We start from the raw sequence: 14,406 nt of genomic DNA, 5'->3' as shown, positions 1-14,406 counted from the left end.
TGCTGACTTCCCTATAAAAACATCTTCAACAGGAGAGGCAGGAAATTCCAGTGAGTGAAGGGGCAGCTATATAGAAACCATCATACTGCACACTTGCCTTTTTTAATCTGCACGTTTGGGTTTAAAGAAGAACATTTAGAAATTTGCTCCTAAAGAAACAGAAAAGTGAATCTACTAATAGGTCTGATCATCAAATACCACATAAGTGAATTCCACAAACCGAAGAAAAAGCAAGCCAAAAAGAATATGACTGATACTTCCCTGACACAGAAATAACACTATTTAATGATGTGAAGGCTTTTAAATGAAGAGGAACAAATAGCAGAACTCAAAGGCAAAAGAAAGGAAGAAAGAAAGAAAGAAAGAAAGAAAGAAAGAAAGAAAGAAAGAAAGAAAGAAAGAGAGGAAGGAAGGAAGGAGGAGAAAGAAAGAAAGAAAGAAAGAGAGAGAGAGAGAGAGAGAGAGAGAGAGAGAGAGAGAGAGAGAGAGAGAGAGAGAGAAGGAGGCAGGCAGGGAGTCTGGGAGACTAAGAGATATTTTTCTAAAAAAAAAAAGCACTATAAATACTATAAATAAAAGAAAACTTCATTTTACACCTTGCACAGGCTTTTGGACATTAGTCTATACTAAACCAAGTCATAGTTTCCCACAGAATGTGCATATGTAGATGTGTTTATGCTTATGGGTATGTTTTAATTTTCTGTTCTGATTTTTTTTCTTTTCCTACAGTTTCGCATAATGTTGTTTATCTCACATCTTCTGTTTACTCGAGCCAACTGTAGGAATGGACAAACTTAAATATAGAACACCTGAGCTTCCATGACAAACTGCCATCCACTAACTGTGGGATGTTTGAGCAAGTTCCTTAATCTTTTCAAATCTGAATTTGCTCAACTATTAATGGGAACATGCCACAGATCTACAGTGGTTTATTTTGGAAACTCTTGCTAGCACATGTAACATACGTAATACATCAATGAATCCAGCAATTCCTTACCAAATATCCATGTTTTTAAATCAGCCTTTCTAAACACAATATACTAAAATTTGAAGAAGTATTTAGAGAGTTGCTGGGAGGTGTTTTCACTATAACCAAAATGTCTCACACTGGGACCATTTCTACAGGAGTCTTTAGGGGTATAATAATAACTTCTGGAACCAAAAAGAAATCTAAGAATTCTACTCTTTTAAAAGTACAGACTTTTAGCTGGGAGAGGTGGCTAACACCTATAATCCCAGCAGCTCAGGAGACTGAGGCAGGAGGATCACAAGTTCAAAGCCAGCCTGAGCAAAAGCAAGTTGCTAAGCAACTCAGTGAGACCCTGTCTCTAAATTTAAAAAATACAAAATAGGGCTGGGGATGTAGCTCAGTGATGCAGTGCCACTGAGTTCAATCCCTAGCACCCCCCCCCAAAAAAGTACATATTTTTAAACAAAATCAATTTTTAACAGGTTTTGTTAGTACTACATTTTATGCTAACCATATACAGAAGTTGTGAGTAACTGGTGATAACAAATCTCACTACAGTTCTAAGACATGAAATCAAGACCAACATTTTCTTACACACATATAGTTAGCACAAGGCCCAGGAGAGAGGCATCTATGCACATGAAATAAAAATCTGTACTTGTACAAAAAACTCTATGCGACCTCTATAGTAGCTTTACTGATAACTGCCCCAAACTGGAAAGAAGGCATAAGTTCCTCAACTGGGGATTGGACAAGTTGTAGTACACCCATGCAATGAAATACTCCTTGGCAATGAAATGAATATAGCATACTGACACAGGCCAGCAACAAGGTAGAATCTCAAGTGCAGTGTCATGATTAGAAGCCAGACACAAAAGACTGCATTCGGCTTCATTCAGTTTATAAGACTTTCTGGTAAAAGCAAAACTACATGAAGTAAGAGACTCAGGGTTGAAACAGTTCAAGAGGTGTGGGCAGCCCAGAGTGGGGAAGGGGGTTAAATACAAAAGGGCACAAGGAAATGTGGGGGAGTGATGAAAATATTCTAAATCTTGACAGTAGTGGTGGTCACACAACTGTAATACATTTCAAAACTCTCAGAACTGTACATTAAAAAAGATAAGTTTTAACATGGGGGAGGCTTAAGACATTTTCCCTATGAACATACAGCTGTGAAAGTCAGTTAAAGTAAGGAAGATGTACATTCCAGGATGAAACCATTTATTTTAGGATAAAAAGATGGAGGCACTAAAAACAGGGGTAAAGTCAACAAAATTTATTTGTGAAGAACCCTAAAATAGAAACCTTTTAAAAATTAAGTCATCTTAGAGTCAGCAAATTTAAAAAGAAAAAATCATTATCACCAAGAATTACAAAAGGGTTTTACATTTACAAGAGAAAATGTGAACGGCAATGATTTCTATGAGCATATTATTACATGGCTTATGTTCATTAATGATATAAGAACCATCAGAAATATCTTTTAGATAAGATGCATACAACAGTTTAGTTAGATATTTGGTTATATTTAGGATTAAAGATTACCTCCTTTAGATGAATCAATCCCTGTCAATGCCAGTTCACATATCTGAGAAACAATGAAACCATAAGTTCAGTCTGGGATGACTTTAGGGTTGGACCCTGAGATATGGATGTCATATTCTCTCTTTGAATATCGTAAGGTTTTTTTCTTCTTACCAAAGGGTACCCCAGCTAGGTGGTGCCAAGGACAAATTCTTTTTTTTTTAATATCTTTTTAAAATTGTTGATGGACCTTTATTTATTAATTTATTTATAAGTGGTACTGAGAATTGAACCCAGTGCCTCACACGTGCTAGGCAAGTGCTCTAGCCACAACCCCAGCCCAAGGAAAAATTCTTTTAACACAGAATAAAACCTGAGAAAGATGGGAATTAACTTACACCTCTTTTCCACTTTCTTGGTTATCTCCTGTCATACCTGCCATCAAGCCTCCACACTATAGACTGAGATGGTACAAAGCGAATCCTTATTGCTAGCAGAAGCCTAGTACTACACAACAAGAATCTGTCTAAGCAGCAGGGTTTGGCTAACATGAGAATGATCAATTGATTGTTTTCTGTGGACTAACAAAAAGAAGATAAACGTAAAGGCAGACAGTCCTCCAGGCTTGTTGTACTTGGAAGCTAGCATCTGCATTCCCAATACATACCACATATCAAATCTAGAACAACAGCAACCAAATGCCCTGCATACACATATGCATCTAAATGAGTGCACACACTAATACATGTACACACATGTCTGCAAATCCCCTTTGGTGAAATACATGACTCAGAAACCCACCACCCCCCACCCCCCCACCCCCGCCACGTAAGCAGACCACACAGACTTCATTTAAACTGATATTAGAAACTGGCTTATCCAAAACACAGGATTTCCTTTCCACAGAGTACCCAGGCTTTGGAAAACACAGTCTGATTCCTAGCAGCAGAGCCTGTGGTTAGTGCACAAATTTGCCAACCTACCATGAAGTATGAAACCTTCTGCTGCCTGCCCTCACAGCCCCAGACTCTGTTTGCAAGGGATAGGAATGAAATATTCCATATGTTTTCTTTGTCAGTGACATGGCTATTGAAAGCAAGGCCACGGTAGTTTCCCTGCTGAGGGACTGGGTCAAGCTATTCATGTGTAACCAGGCAGATGTCAAGATGGTAATGGGAAAAACATCTCAAACTTTTTTTTTTTTTTTTTAAAGAAAGAGACCCTGGATAGAAAATGTACAAGTGTACTTGAACCACTAGGCCAGTCTAAATAGGTTACCAGTACTACTGCCACTGTTCCACTGTTGTTCTGGTTTTCCAGGACATTTTAAAATCAGGTCTGAGTAAAAACCCAGAAAAGTTTTTAAAGTTTCTGGAAAAAAAAAAAGAATTAACTTTGCTTAACAAGAAAGGCAGGGGCTGGGACTGTGGTTTAGTTATACAAGGTCCTGGGTTCCATCACCAGCACCAAAAAATAAATAAGAATGCTATGTAAATTTTCAGGACTATAACAAATTTTCAAGAAGGGATTTTAGTTCTAAAATTACTTTCAAGAGAATAAGTGCTCGCTTCGGCAGCACATATACTAAAATTGGAACGATACAGAGAAGATTAGCATGGCCCCTGCGCAAGGATGACACGCAAATTCGTGAAGCGTTCCATATTTTTAGCATTCAAAAAAAAAAAGAGAGAATAAGTTTTTCTTTATCCACAAAACATGAGCATTAGACTCAAATGTAAAATACATATGTGTGTATATCTAATAACCAGTTATATAACACTTTCATTGTACTTAGAAGAAAAAGCTCTCTCATAATCTGAATATTTCTAGAACAGAAGGATGTGAAGAAATAGCAGCTAAATTGTCAATCCTGAGAAAACTCTTTCTATGCTCAGGTCTATCCATGGAAAGAGACCTGAGGAATTCCAAAGGGTGCTCACTAGCTTGAGAAGAGTGTGATTGGCTTAATGAAAATCTTCAGTGTTGCAAAGTCCAACTGTAATGAGGTGAGTCACACGCCATTTGCTCTGAGGAGAAACACTGTGTCCCCCTCTCTGGTCTGTACCTTGTTACTTGACCAGCCATCTGAGGAAAGCAACACCAAGACCCAGAGACAAAGGTAAAGAAGTCTCATCACCCCTGGGCTTTCTCTGCCAGATTCTATCTGTTCCCACCATCAGGGTTTCTTGTTAGAAAGGCAAGGAACACCAACTGCAAGAAGGTTATCTTCATAAACCCATTAGCACTCCTGTTTCTCCATCGAGACCTTTATGGATTTCTGCATGGATTTTATGGATCTGCCAGCTGAGTGGTCTTTTTCCATTAGTAGCTCACCTGTGAAGTCCAGAATAGGTTTGGAAACTGATATACATACACAGAACCAAAGAAGTAGAGTTCAGAACTTTAAATCACAACTAACATACATGTAAAGCTGCTTAATCACTCCCCAAAGAAATAACAACAAATAGGGTCCTCACTCTGTGTCAGTAAAAGAAGCCATGATGAAGAGAGCTCCTAGGTGAGACATGGACATAAAGCAAGATCCCTCTTTTTGCAGATGGGAAATCTGATATCCAAAGTGTCTGTCTTTCCCAAGTTCAAGAACACTTCCTAAACTCAGGGGTCTTGATTCCTTGTGCCAGACCCTCAAAACATAAAATATTATTATTTTTGAAAGTCAGTTAATAAAAATATTCCTATAAAGGAAGACTCGAGCATCAATAGGGACATAAAATGCTGGGATTCAAAATGACTATGGACTTAAAATGACCTTGGAGAACTGAAGGCCGATAAGAAAATTTTTCTTCATAGGAAACTATTAAGATTAGAGAAAACTAATCAAATAAGATGAAGTAATAGAAATAGCACAGAAAGGATGATAACCAGGATAACATTAAACTGCTAAGTAAATATGTTAGTAAACTCCAAATGTGTAATTTTTAAAAGATGATACTAAAATATTTGAAAGAAATTATATTCATTTAAAGTTACCTTATAAACTCAGATCTAATTACAAGGGAATTCTGTGAATATTTCAATTTAATGTGAGAAAAGGCGGGCTTGAAGAAGCCTAAGGGGCAATTATGACATTTAGAAAATGCAAATATTAATTTAGCACCTAAAACAGAAGACTGAAAAGCACATGGACAGTCTTTGAGAAACTCGAAGGTCCATAGTTGATACTATTTGTTTTCTAGAAGCTAATAAATTTCAGGACAGAGTTGCTAAGTGTTAAGTTATCCCAGAGATAGGTTCTCTGGACAATTCTCTTGCAAAAAAGCAGCTCTCTCAGTCAGTTTGCACACATGGAAAAGATGACAATCAAGAACAGAGTGGCAACCGTGGATCACCCCTCTCCTGAAGATATCTGGTCTACCAACATGTGATACACACATAGTTTCCTCAAGGGCTCCTGTGCACAAGTATATTCCTTAGAGAAATGGGGGGTTGGGAGGGCATAAGTTAACCAAGGTCATAGCCCAACTATGGCATCTCAGAAGATACTACCAACTTGGATGCTCACCTTCCTCTCCACACCTCCAACGCCAGAAACCTGAAGTTAGTGAGAATGATAAAATTCATCTCCCTTCACATGAAAACAGCACTAACCCTGCTCTTTAAGTGAGTTTCAATGTCACCACTTGTACTAAATTACTCTGTGGTTTACACCAAGAGCTACACCAGGGAACCTCAAAGCCTAAGGGGAGTGGAGAAGAGAGACCTGAAGCAATTCTAGGCACATTCCTTAGCCAAGCCTAGAATAGCTCCAAGGTAAAGGAGTCATCTCCCTGCCAAATTTATGTCACTCTTCTGAGGAAGGAAAATTTCCCCAAATAGAACTTTAAAAATATAAGGGAATGATTTTTCTGGATATTTGGTTCTACATTCTGATTCGAATACAATACCATTGTGTCATCAGGGTGCAAGGAGACTTTCATTCTCTCAATGGTTGACTTTGTTTTTTAAAACCCTGTATCAACAACAACAAAAAAGTAGCTACATTCTTCTTGTATAAAAACAAAACAATCTTCTAAGGGGGCTTTCACAGGCTTTTATTTATATTGATTTATAATACTCAACTAAAAATTAAATATGAAGGATAAAGGGGTCACTAAATATACTGTATATATTAAATATGGTTCCTCCACACGTTTTCTCACCAGCAGACAGACTAACCCAGGATCCAACCATATACTCAGCTGCCTCCCAAAATATCTATGGTTTACATTTCATTACAAAGGATATTCTTATATTGTATGGGACAACATGCTGTCATAAGAGTGTAGTTCAAGATTTTATTCCTAAGACCTTTTAGTACAGAAAGCTAAAAAATGTATTTAAAAACATTTTTTTAATGTTCATTTCCTGGGCCTAGAACATCAGAAAGTATTTCCCAAATCTTCACCACTTACATCTAAAATAAAAGATGCATAATTCCAAGTCTTGAGGTGGGAGAGGACCTGACTACAGCATTTGACAATTAAAATAAGTCATGGTACAAAAACACATTTTATAGACTAAAAATAATGAACCCAAACATTTGTAGTTTTAATTACCTAGACATAGTACACAATACTTCAGGAGACTTTCAAGAATCTTGCTAAAAACAGTCCAACCATATACAAAGTTTAATAGCAAATATTACCCATGAGTCAATATGGAATATAATACTACCAAAAAAGGGGGGTATTTGAGTACCAAATTGCTAAAGTTGTTAGAAAGCTGAGAAGTTATTGAGCCTACACGAACTATAAAATCATGATCTGCTTCATGCTGAGACTGATTTCTAAAAATTTATGAACTCACCCAGTTTCTGACAATAGAACTGACACCTGGCATACAGTGTGACCATCAGGTGCTTGAAGGCACAAAAGAAGTGTCAAGAGGGCAGACAAATTAGCCATTGTACAAGAATACTGATTTGCTAAGTGCCCTAGATTTCTTTCCCTCACTGATAGGATTTAAAATTAGAGCATTTTATCATCTTCAATCAAGCTTCATAAAAAATATCACACTTTGAACAGAGTTGGGGGAAAAAAGGGAAAAGTTATCTATACATATAGGAAAACAAGCCTTTAGCATTGCCCAAATTGGGTCACACAGGACAGTTAAAGAGCAAGCTGAACAGAATATTTCGAAACCTGAAACCTTGAGATCTAATTTTAAAAATGAAAAGACAAAGCCATCTTATCAAGAACACTCTAAGTTGGATTTGTTATATTTTGCAGACCTAATGGCACATTTGGCAGGGTTTAGCTTTTAACCCAGGTATACCATCAAATAATGTGATTTTATGAATATCTCTGCTTTACAGAGACAAAAAGTGGGAGAAGTCTTAGAAAGATTTGAATGAACCATTAAACTATTCTTACAATTTTATTTAATATTTTACAGAGTCACAGAAATTCAAAACAAAGAGACATTGACCACCATCTAATCCAAGATCCATCATTATTGAAAAGAAAAATGAGAATAAAAGAGACCAGATACCAAAAATCTAAACTTGCAGACTTTCAGTATTTCCACTATTATAAAGATGACTAAAATAAAAATCTAAGAGACAGACAGATTGACAGAGACAGAGGCCAAGAAAATGCCTCAACTTGCCTGGACCCACCTACTAGTACAGATCTTTGATCTTTCCTGGGAGATTAAGCTGTCAAATGTTGCCTTACAATTCTCATGTGAAGAGCCAAGTACCTGGACATTAAACATGCAATACCATAACTGGCATAAGCATTGAGTTCAAATGGAAACCATAAAATATTACCGGTTACTGCAAACCTTAAGGAGCACAGAATAAGAGAATTACTAATTCAAATCCTAAGTACTGTTCCAGCCACATCTAGCATGTTGCTTTGTGAGAAACTGAGCTTCCCATTCACTAGAGATATTCGGTTGAAATGAACAGCTGGGAAGGGTCTCCTAGAAGAGGAGAGTTTCCATGGTTTATACACCTATGATTCACTGAACACAACAGAGAAGGCTCAAAAGTACATGAAAATGAAAAACTGGGCTGGAGGTATAGCTCAGTGGTAGAGTGCTTACCTAGCATGTGTGAAGCCTCAGGTTCCATCCCCAGCACTATAAAATACATATATACATTTAATTAAATAAAAAATCAAACTAAATAGAAAGTTCTTGTTATGGGGCTGAGGTTGTGGCTCAGTGGTAGAGTGCTTGCCTTGCAAGCGTGAAGCACTGGGTTCGATCCTCGGCACCACATAAAAATAAATAAATAAAATAAAGGTATTGTGTCCATCTACAACATTAAAAAAAAATTTTTTTTTTTAACATATGAGGAAACAAAGGCCCCTGAAGATTTGGGCACACCATTGCCTCAAGGTCACGCCTGTGAATTATTGACAGATCTGGACTGAGCTCCCATATTCCCAGCAGAATGCCCTTTCCTCTCGAGCATTTAAAGAGAACCAGTAGTTCACCAGTGTGTAAGATAAAAGATCTATATTGAAAAAGGCTCACATATTGTCCTTTTTTTGAACAAAGTTCACTTGTATATAAAACAAACACATCTCTAAAAAGACACACTGAGCTAAACACTGAAATTACAAATAATTCAGAAATAAAATGACATCAAAACTCTTCTCTCAATAAGGTATATTTAGCCACTGATTACTGATCTGACCTGCCAGGGAACATATACAGTAGATGTTGGAAAATGTTTAAGAAAAAACTTTAAAATGATACCAGTGAAAGAAAGGTATTTGGTGTACTGAAAAAAAAAAATACACCTCGGAGAAGAATCTGGGATGATGCATCCAAAAAGAGAAGGAAAAGCAACAGATTCTTTAAAAAAACACTTCAAAGCCTTTCAGGTAACCATCAATTCTATACAAAAATCTCAGCAGCCTGCTTATGTACAGGATACACACACTGTGAAGGTTTGGGCGATTATGACTAATTACATGGAAGTAAGGAGGTTGAGTAATTTTTTGTACAGTATCCAAATTACTGAAACAGAGTGATTTTATTTTGCAAGTGTTAAGCCATACCCACAGGAAACAAGCAAGGCTTTTCTACCCTAGCAAAGCTCCTTAGCTACCATGCATTCTGCAACAAGTCTCCATGGCAAATTTCCTAACACACACTTGTAAACACAAAGAACTCCTCCAAGTGCATGTGAAAAAACAGGCTTGTGTGACTTCAACTAGAAGAATATTCTGCTACTCATGGGATCTTTTCATGAAAGGAGCATAACATTATCATCACCTTGCCATCCTTAAATACTGTAAGAATTACAAAATCATAGAATCCTCTAGAAGCAAGAAGCAGCCTTAGAGATAATCTAAAGAATCCAATTGCTTTATTGTTATGATAAGGAAATTGTCACCCTCCACACATCTACAAAAAAAAAAAAAAAAAAAAAAGTGGAATGACTTGCCCAAGGCCACACAATTACTCAGTGGTGAAGTAAGGACTATGATCACAGGCTCAGATCTACCACTTTCTTACAAAGCCACAGAAACAGACTTTATAATCTTAAAATTACGTGCCAGGCATAATCTAGGATATGAAAATTTGTGCTCTGGGTCTACAGGTCTCAAACTTTATAGTTGTGACACATAAACCAGATGATACATGTACACAATCCCCTCCTTAACATCATTGCAACTTCCTCTGTCTCCCCTAATCTTGGAATGTAGCTGATACCACTAACAAGGAATGACCTTGAATCCTTTTAATAAAATAAATGTTGGAATTTTAATATTAGTAAAATCACTTCCTTTAACACACCTCAGGGTGAATTTGTGACACGAGATTCAAAATTGCTGCTTGGAAACACAAATAATCACTACAGGTGCAGCAAATGGTGTGAACACAGGAATCCCAACAGCAGTACTGTGGATTACATCTGACTCTGTCCCCAGTCTCTGTTACAGCAGCTTTCAGCAGGAAATAGATAGTTTGACTAAACAAGTTCAAACGAGCCTAGAGAAGTAGGTATCCTCTCTCTGGGGCCTTCTCAAATCTGGGCAAAAGGGTAAATGCTAAGAATGCTGAATTGGACAAACTTGTGGGAATGGTATCTGAATTCCAAGTTCCAACTCTGCTTTTCAGTGTGGCCTTGTATCTTTATTTATTCACTCCAACATTTTAAGATTTTATTTTACTCAAATCTTGAGTCCACATGTGGACTCAAGATTTGAGTAAAATAAAATCCCTGATCACTCTGTCCTCTGGTCTCTAAAGTGGGATGAATACCTCCCTCTCCAAAGGAGGTAAAAATACTATCACTTGGAAGAGCCATTGAGGAATAAGAAAAAAATAAAGAACTTTGATTAATAATTATAGTCTCATCTTTTTAACTTCTATTTTTGTGTTTGTAATTAAGAAATTAAGAATACGTGAATGAATGCTTTGGGACCATGGACCTAATCCCTTAATATGTGTGTGTCACTGTGGCTCACCAAAGCTGCGATGGGGCAGCAGACTAGAAGTAGTTGGAAAGCCACCCCAGATAATCCCACGTATTTTGTAAAATGAGCAGCGTGCATAGCAGACCTGTAGCACCTGCCCCTCCTCATGCAAGGCTTCTGAGCATTAGCTGGGTTGCTCCTGAGTCAAAAATGCAAACATACTGCCTTTGAAACCTCCTTTAGAGAAGAAAAATAGTAAATAGTATATACTTTCTGAGGATGAAATGAAGAGTACAAGGGGAAATAGGAAGCATCTAATGTACCTATATGTCACAAATCAAGGAAGGAAATACAACAACACATTTGCTCACCACCACAGCCCAGAAAGGGCTGTCATGATGCTGGTTTAAGCACTCTAATATGGACTGGAGCCAGTTATTTTCTGTTTCCCAAGCCAAGAACGTAACTTTCCTAAGGCTCAAATTGAAGATACAGCATTTCACTGCCTCCAGTGAGTTGAACAGGAAGATGCCTGATGCTCTCTAGAGAGAAACATACTCTCATAAAAATGTGACGTTTCTTTCTGACTTTAGATACTAATGTAAAACAGGTACTTTTTCTTATAGGGCAAGTTTGCTCATTAAAATTCAAGAAGTCTGCAAAACAAGATCTTCACAACTTGTCTAAATAGTAAATCATGCTTTTCTATACATGGAGAGACTTGGAAGAAGTTTGGGGAAGGCATCTCTCTGCCTCAATTCTCGGAGTTTATCTAAAGGCTTTGGAGATTTTTAACACCGCCCATTTCTTCTACCCATATCTTCTTTTTCTGCTCAAACTTTGCCACAGCACCTTTGTGAACAAAATGTTCCATGATGCAAAGTTAACTTTTTTTTTTTTTTTATGAAAAGTTAAACTTCACCATGCTGCAGGCAAATGATTTCAAATAACCAACAGCTAACACCTGAGTCAAGGAGTGGTGGTGTAATGGGGGACCAAGCCTACTGGACAAAGTAAGGTGAAGTAGAAGAATGAAACAAGTTTCAAGGCATGGGCCCTTGGTGCTCACTAAACCCCAACCTGAGAGGACAAGCAGAACAGTTTGTCACCACCCACTTGGAAATGAAGCAATGCTCTGGCCTGCCTAAAAGGGATTTCTTAATAGGATCTGCTATTCCTTTAAAACTGTCTATTTCTAAGAGGTCCCTTTCAGTAGCTATAAGGTAAAAGGAAATTCCCTTCATCCAAGGGCCACTCAACCCCTTCCTCTCTCAAACAGTTCTTTCACTACTCCTGATTTAATCATTCAACCAGCCACACAACACAAGAAGAACAAGAGCACGCTACAAGCCCAGCACTCAATTACCCTATTCATTCTCTATCAGTGGCATTTGCCAACACCACCTCCAACACCTATTTCGGATTCCTCCTTTTCTAAAAGGAGTGTTTAATGCTCAATTTGAGGAGGGAGGTTTTGGAAGTCAGAACTATTTGAGTGGCTTTCCCGACAGGTACCTTGTGGACTGGGCTTAGCATATATACTAGAACTTTGTTTCCCTTCTAACATCGGTACCTCTGGTCAACATTCCTTCTTTAAAAGCTTTGTTGGGTCAGAAGAGTATTTTCACCAAGAGATTCCTGTAATTTCTCCTCTCTTGTTTTCTTCGGCTCGCTGCGTGCTCCAGAACCCTGGCATGTGTGGATGAGCTCAGAGCAAATCTGGGCCCAGGAGCCAGGACTCACTACTCTAAACTGGACGACAACTTGCCCCGACTGAGGTACAGGTGTTTCTTCTCTTCGCATGCTGGAACCCAGGGGGACTCCAGGACTGCCCCCCAGAACGAGTCTTGTTCTGCAGTCAATGGCCAAGTTCTCAGATCCCTTACCCACGCCAACAGCGAAAGTTCCGCCAAGAGAGCAGGGGCCAGCGTGAGAAGGGGAAGTCGCGGCAAAAGGGTGCCAGGCGCAAGCATATCCAGATTCCTCTTTCTTGACCCAAGATACATTTAAGATTTGGTTGGGGGAGGGGATGGTTGTGTCCGAAAACTCTGGTAAAGAGCCTCTTGGGGCTCGGACCCGGACTGGTAAAGTTTGGAAAGCACGCGGCGCAGCTTTCCAAGCACCCCACGCACAGGTGATCTGCGTACCCGCCACACTGGGGAATGGGGGTGGGGTGGGATCGACCACCGGCCCCGCCCCGTAGCACTCCCCGCCGGCCCCCCACCCCGGAGCCCCACCGCCCGCACTCACAGCGCTTGGGTGAAGGCACTGAGCCCCTCGGGTACAGCCGTCAGCCCCTTCCCGGAGCAGTCCACCCGACGGTCGCCGTCGCAGCTGCAGGGCGCTGCGCAGAGAGGCGGCGCCGCGCCGCTGGGCCCGGCCGAGCCTAGCAGCCCCAGGGCGAGGAAGCAGAGCAGCCCCAGCGGGCCCGGCATTGCTGCGGCCGCCTCCCGCGCCGGCCTCTCCCGCGGCGCTGCTCGCTTGGCGCGCCTCTGCTGCCCTCCGACGCCCCCCGCCGACCCCGGGCAGCCGGCCTGCGGGCTGGGGCGGGGGCTGTCTCCTTTGGAGGTCCGCGTGGGCTCGGCCCCTTCAGCAGTCCGCCGCAGCAGCGCAGGGACTCAGCGCTCCGAAGTTTCGCCTTTCCCGCTGCTCCATGGAAGAGCAGAGGCAGCCCCGCTCCTCCGGCGGCTCAGGCCAGCCGGCCCGGCCCGGCACAGCTGCCGGGGCCGCGCTCTGCCATCGCACCCGCCTCCCTGCCCCCGGCCTCCAGCCGCAGCCGCTCTTCAAGGTTGCGGAGCGCAGCCTTCAGCCATGCCGGCCCCTGGCCCCTGCCCCCGCCCCGGCTCTCGCACAAACACCAAGACTCTCGGTCTCTCCCCGCCGCGGCTCTAGCTCTTCCCGTTCTTTTCCCTTCTAGGGTTGCACGCTCCGGTTCCCAAGCCCCCGGCCGCTGGGTTATGCAAATCACTTAGGTACATGCAAAACTAACCCTTCTCCCGGAGCGCCATTGGTCCGTGGAGGTCTCGAGCTTATTACTATGCAGGCAGGGGAGCCTCCATTGGCCAGGAGTAGGACAAGAGGGGCGTGTCTCTCAGGCGTGAGTGACAAGGTGGTGGTGGTGGTGGTTCCAGGCAAAATCCCTTACTTGGCTCGATTTGCGTGGCAGGTTGTGGATTGAAGGTAAAAGGATCGGAAGGCGAAGAGCCTGGTTTTTCCCTCCCCCACTCCGTCTTTTTCTTCCACTGCGGAGAAATTAGATCTCCTAAATTGGATGACCTGAAAAGTAAAACTCGCCTCCAGCGTTCAGTTAAGTTTCAAATGACTCTTCGCTGTTCCAAAGGGCGAGGACATTGGGAGCTATGCAAACGGAAAACCGATTTAGGGAGACAAGGGAAAACGTTTCCTTTATTCTGACCCAAATCTTTGGGTTTTAGCTATGTATTAAAACACTGTACTCACTCCAGCATCTGACTTCAACTGGGATCTTTATACCCTTCTTCATGTACACTTGGTATCCAAGTCTTAGCAACTAAT

At 40.7% G+C, this 14,406-nt stretch overlaps 1 protein-coding gene and 1 non-coding gene across 3 annotated transcripts in view; one reads left to right on the top strand and one right to left on the bottom strand.

Annotated features, from left to right (window-relative positions):
• Positions 1 to 13,837, bottom strand: part of Lgr4 (leucine rich repeat containing G protein-coupled receptor 4) — a 93,087-nt gene extending 79,250 nt beyond the window's left edge. For both annotated transcript variants that reach the window (XM_078046307.1, XM_078046308.1), the window contains exon 1: positions 13,123 to 13,837. In XM_078046307.1, the coding sequence (XP_077902433.1) occupies positions 13,123 to 13,307 (185 nt within the window). In that variant the 5' untranslated portion in view covers positions 13,308 to 13,837. The remainder of the gene's footprint in view (positions 1 to 13,122) is intronic.
• LOC120890224 (U6 spliceosomal RNA) lies at positions 4,055 to 4,161 on the top strand. Its single transcript, XR_005734465.1, has one exon. It is a non-coding gene; the product is annotated as a U6 spliceosomal RNA (small nuclear RNA).
• Positions 13,838 to 14,406: the final 569 nt, after the last annotated feature.

The sequence above is a fragment of the Ictidomys tridecemlineatus genome, chromosome 4 (assembly GCF_052094955.1).
Source record: "Ictidomys tridecemlineatus isolate mIctTri1 chromosome 4, mIctTri1.hap1, whole genome shotgun sequence".
In the NCBI taxonomy this organism is placed as follows: Eukaryota; Metazoa; Chordata; class Mammalia; order Rodentia; family Sciuridae; genus Ictidomys; species Ictidomys tridecemlineatus.
The sequence above is the reverse complement of the archived record's forward strand: the minus strand, read 5'-3'. Positions and strand labels throughout refer to the sequence as shown.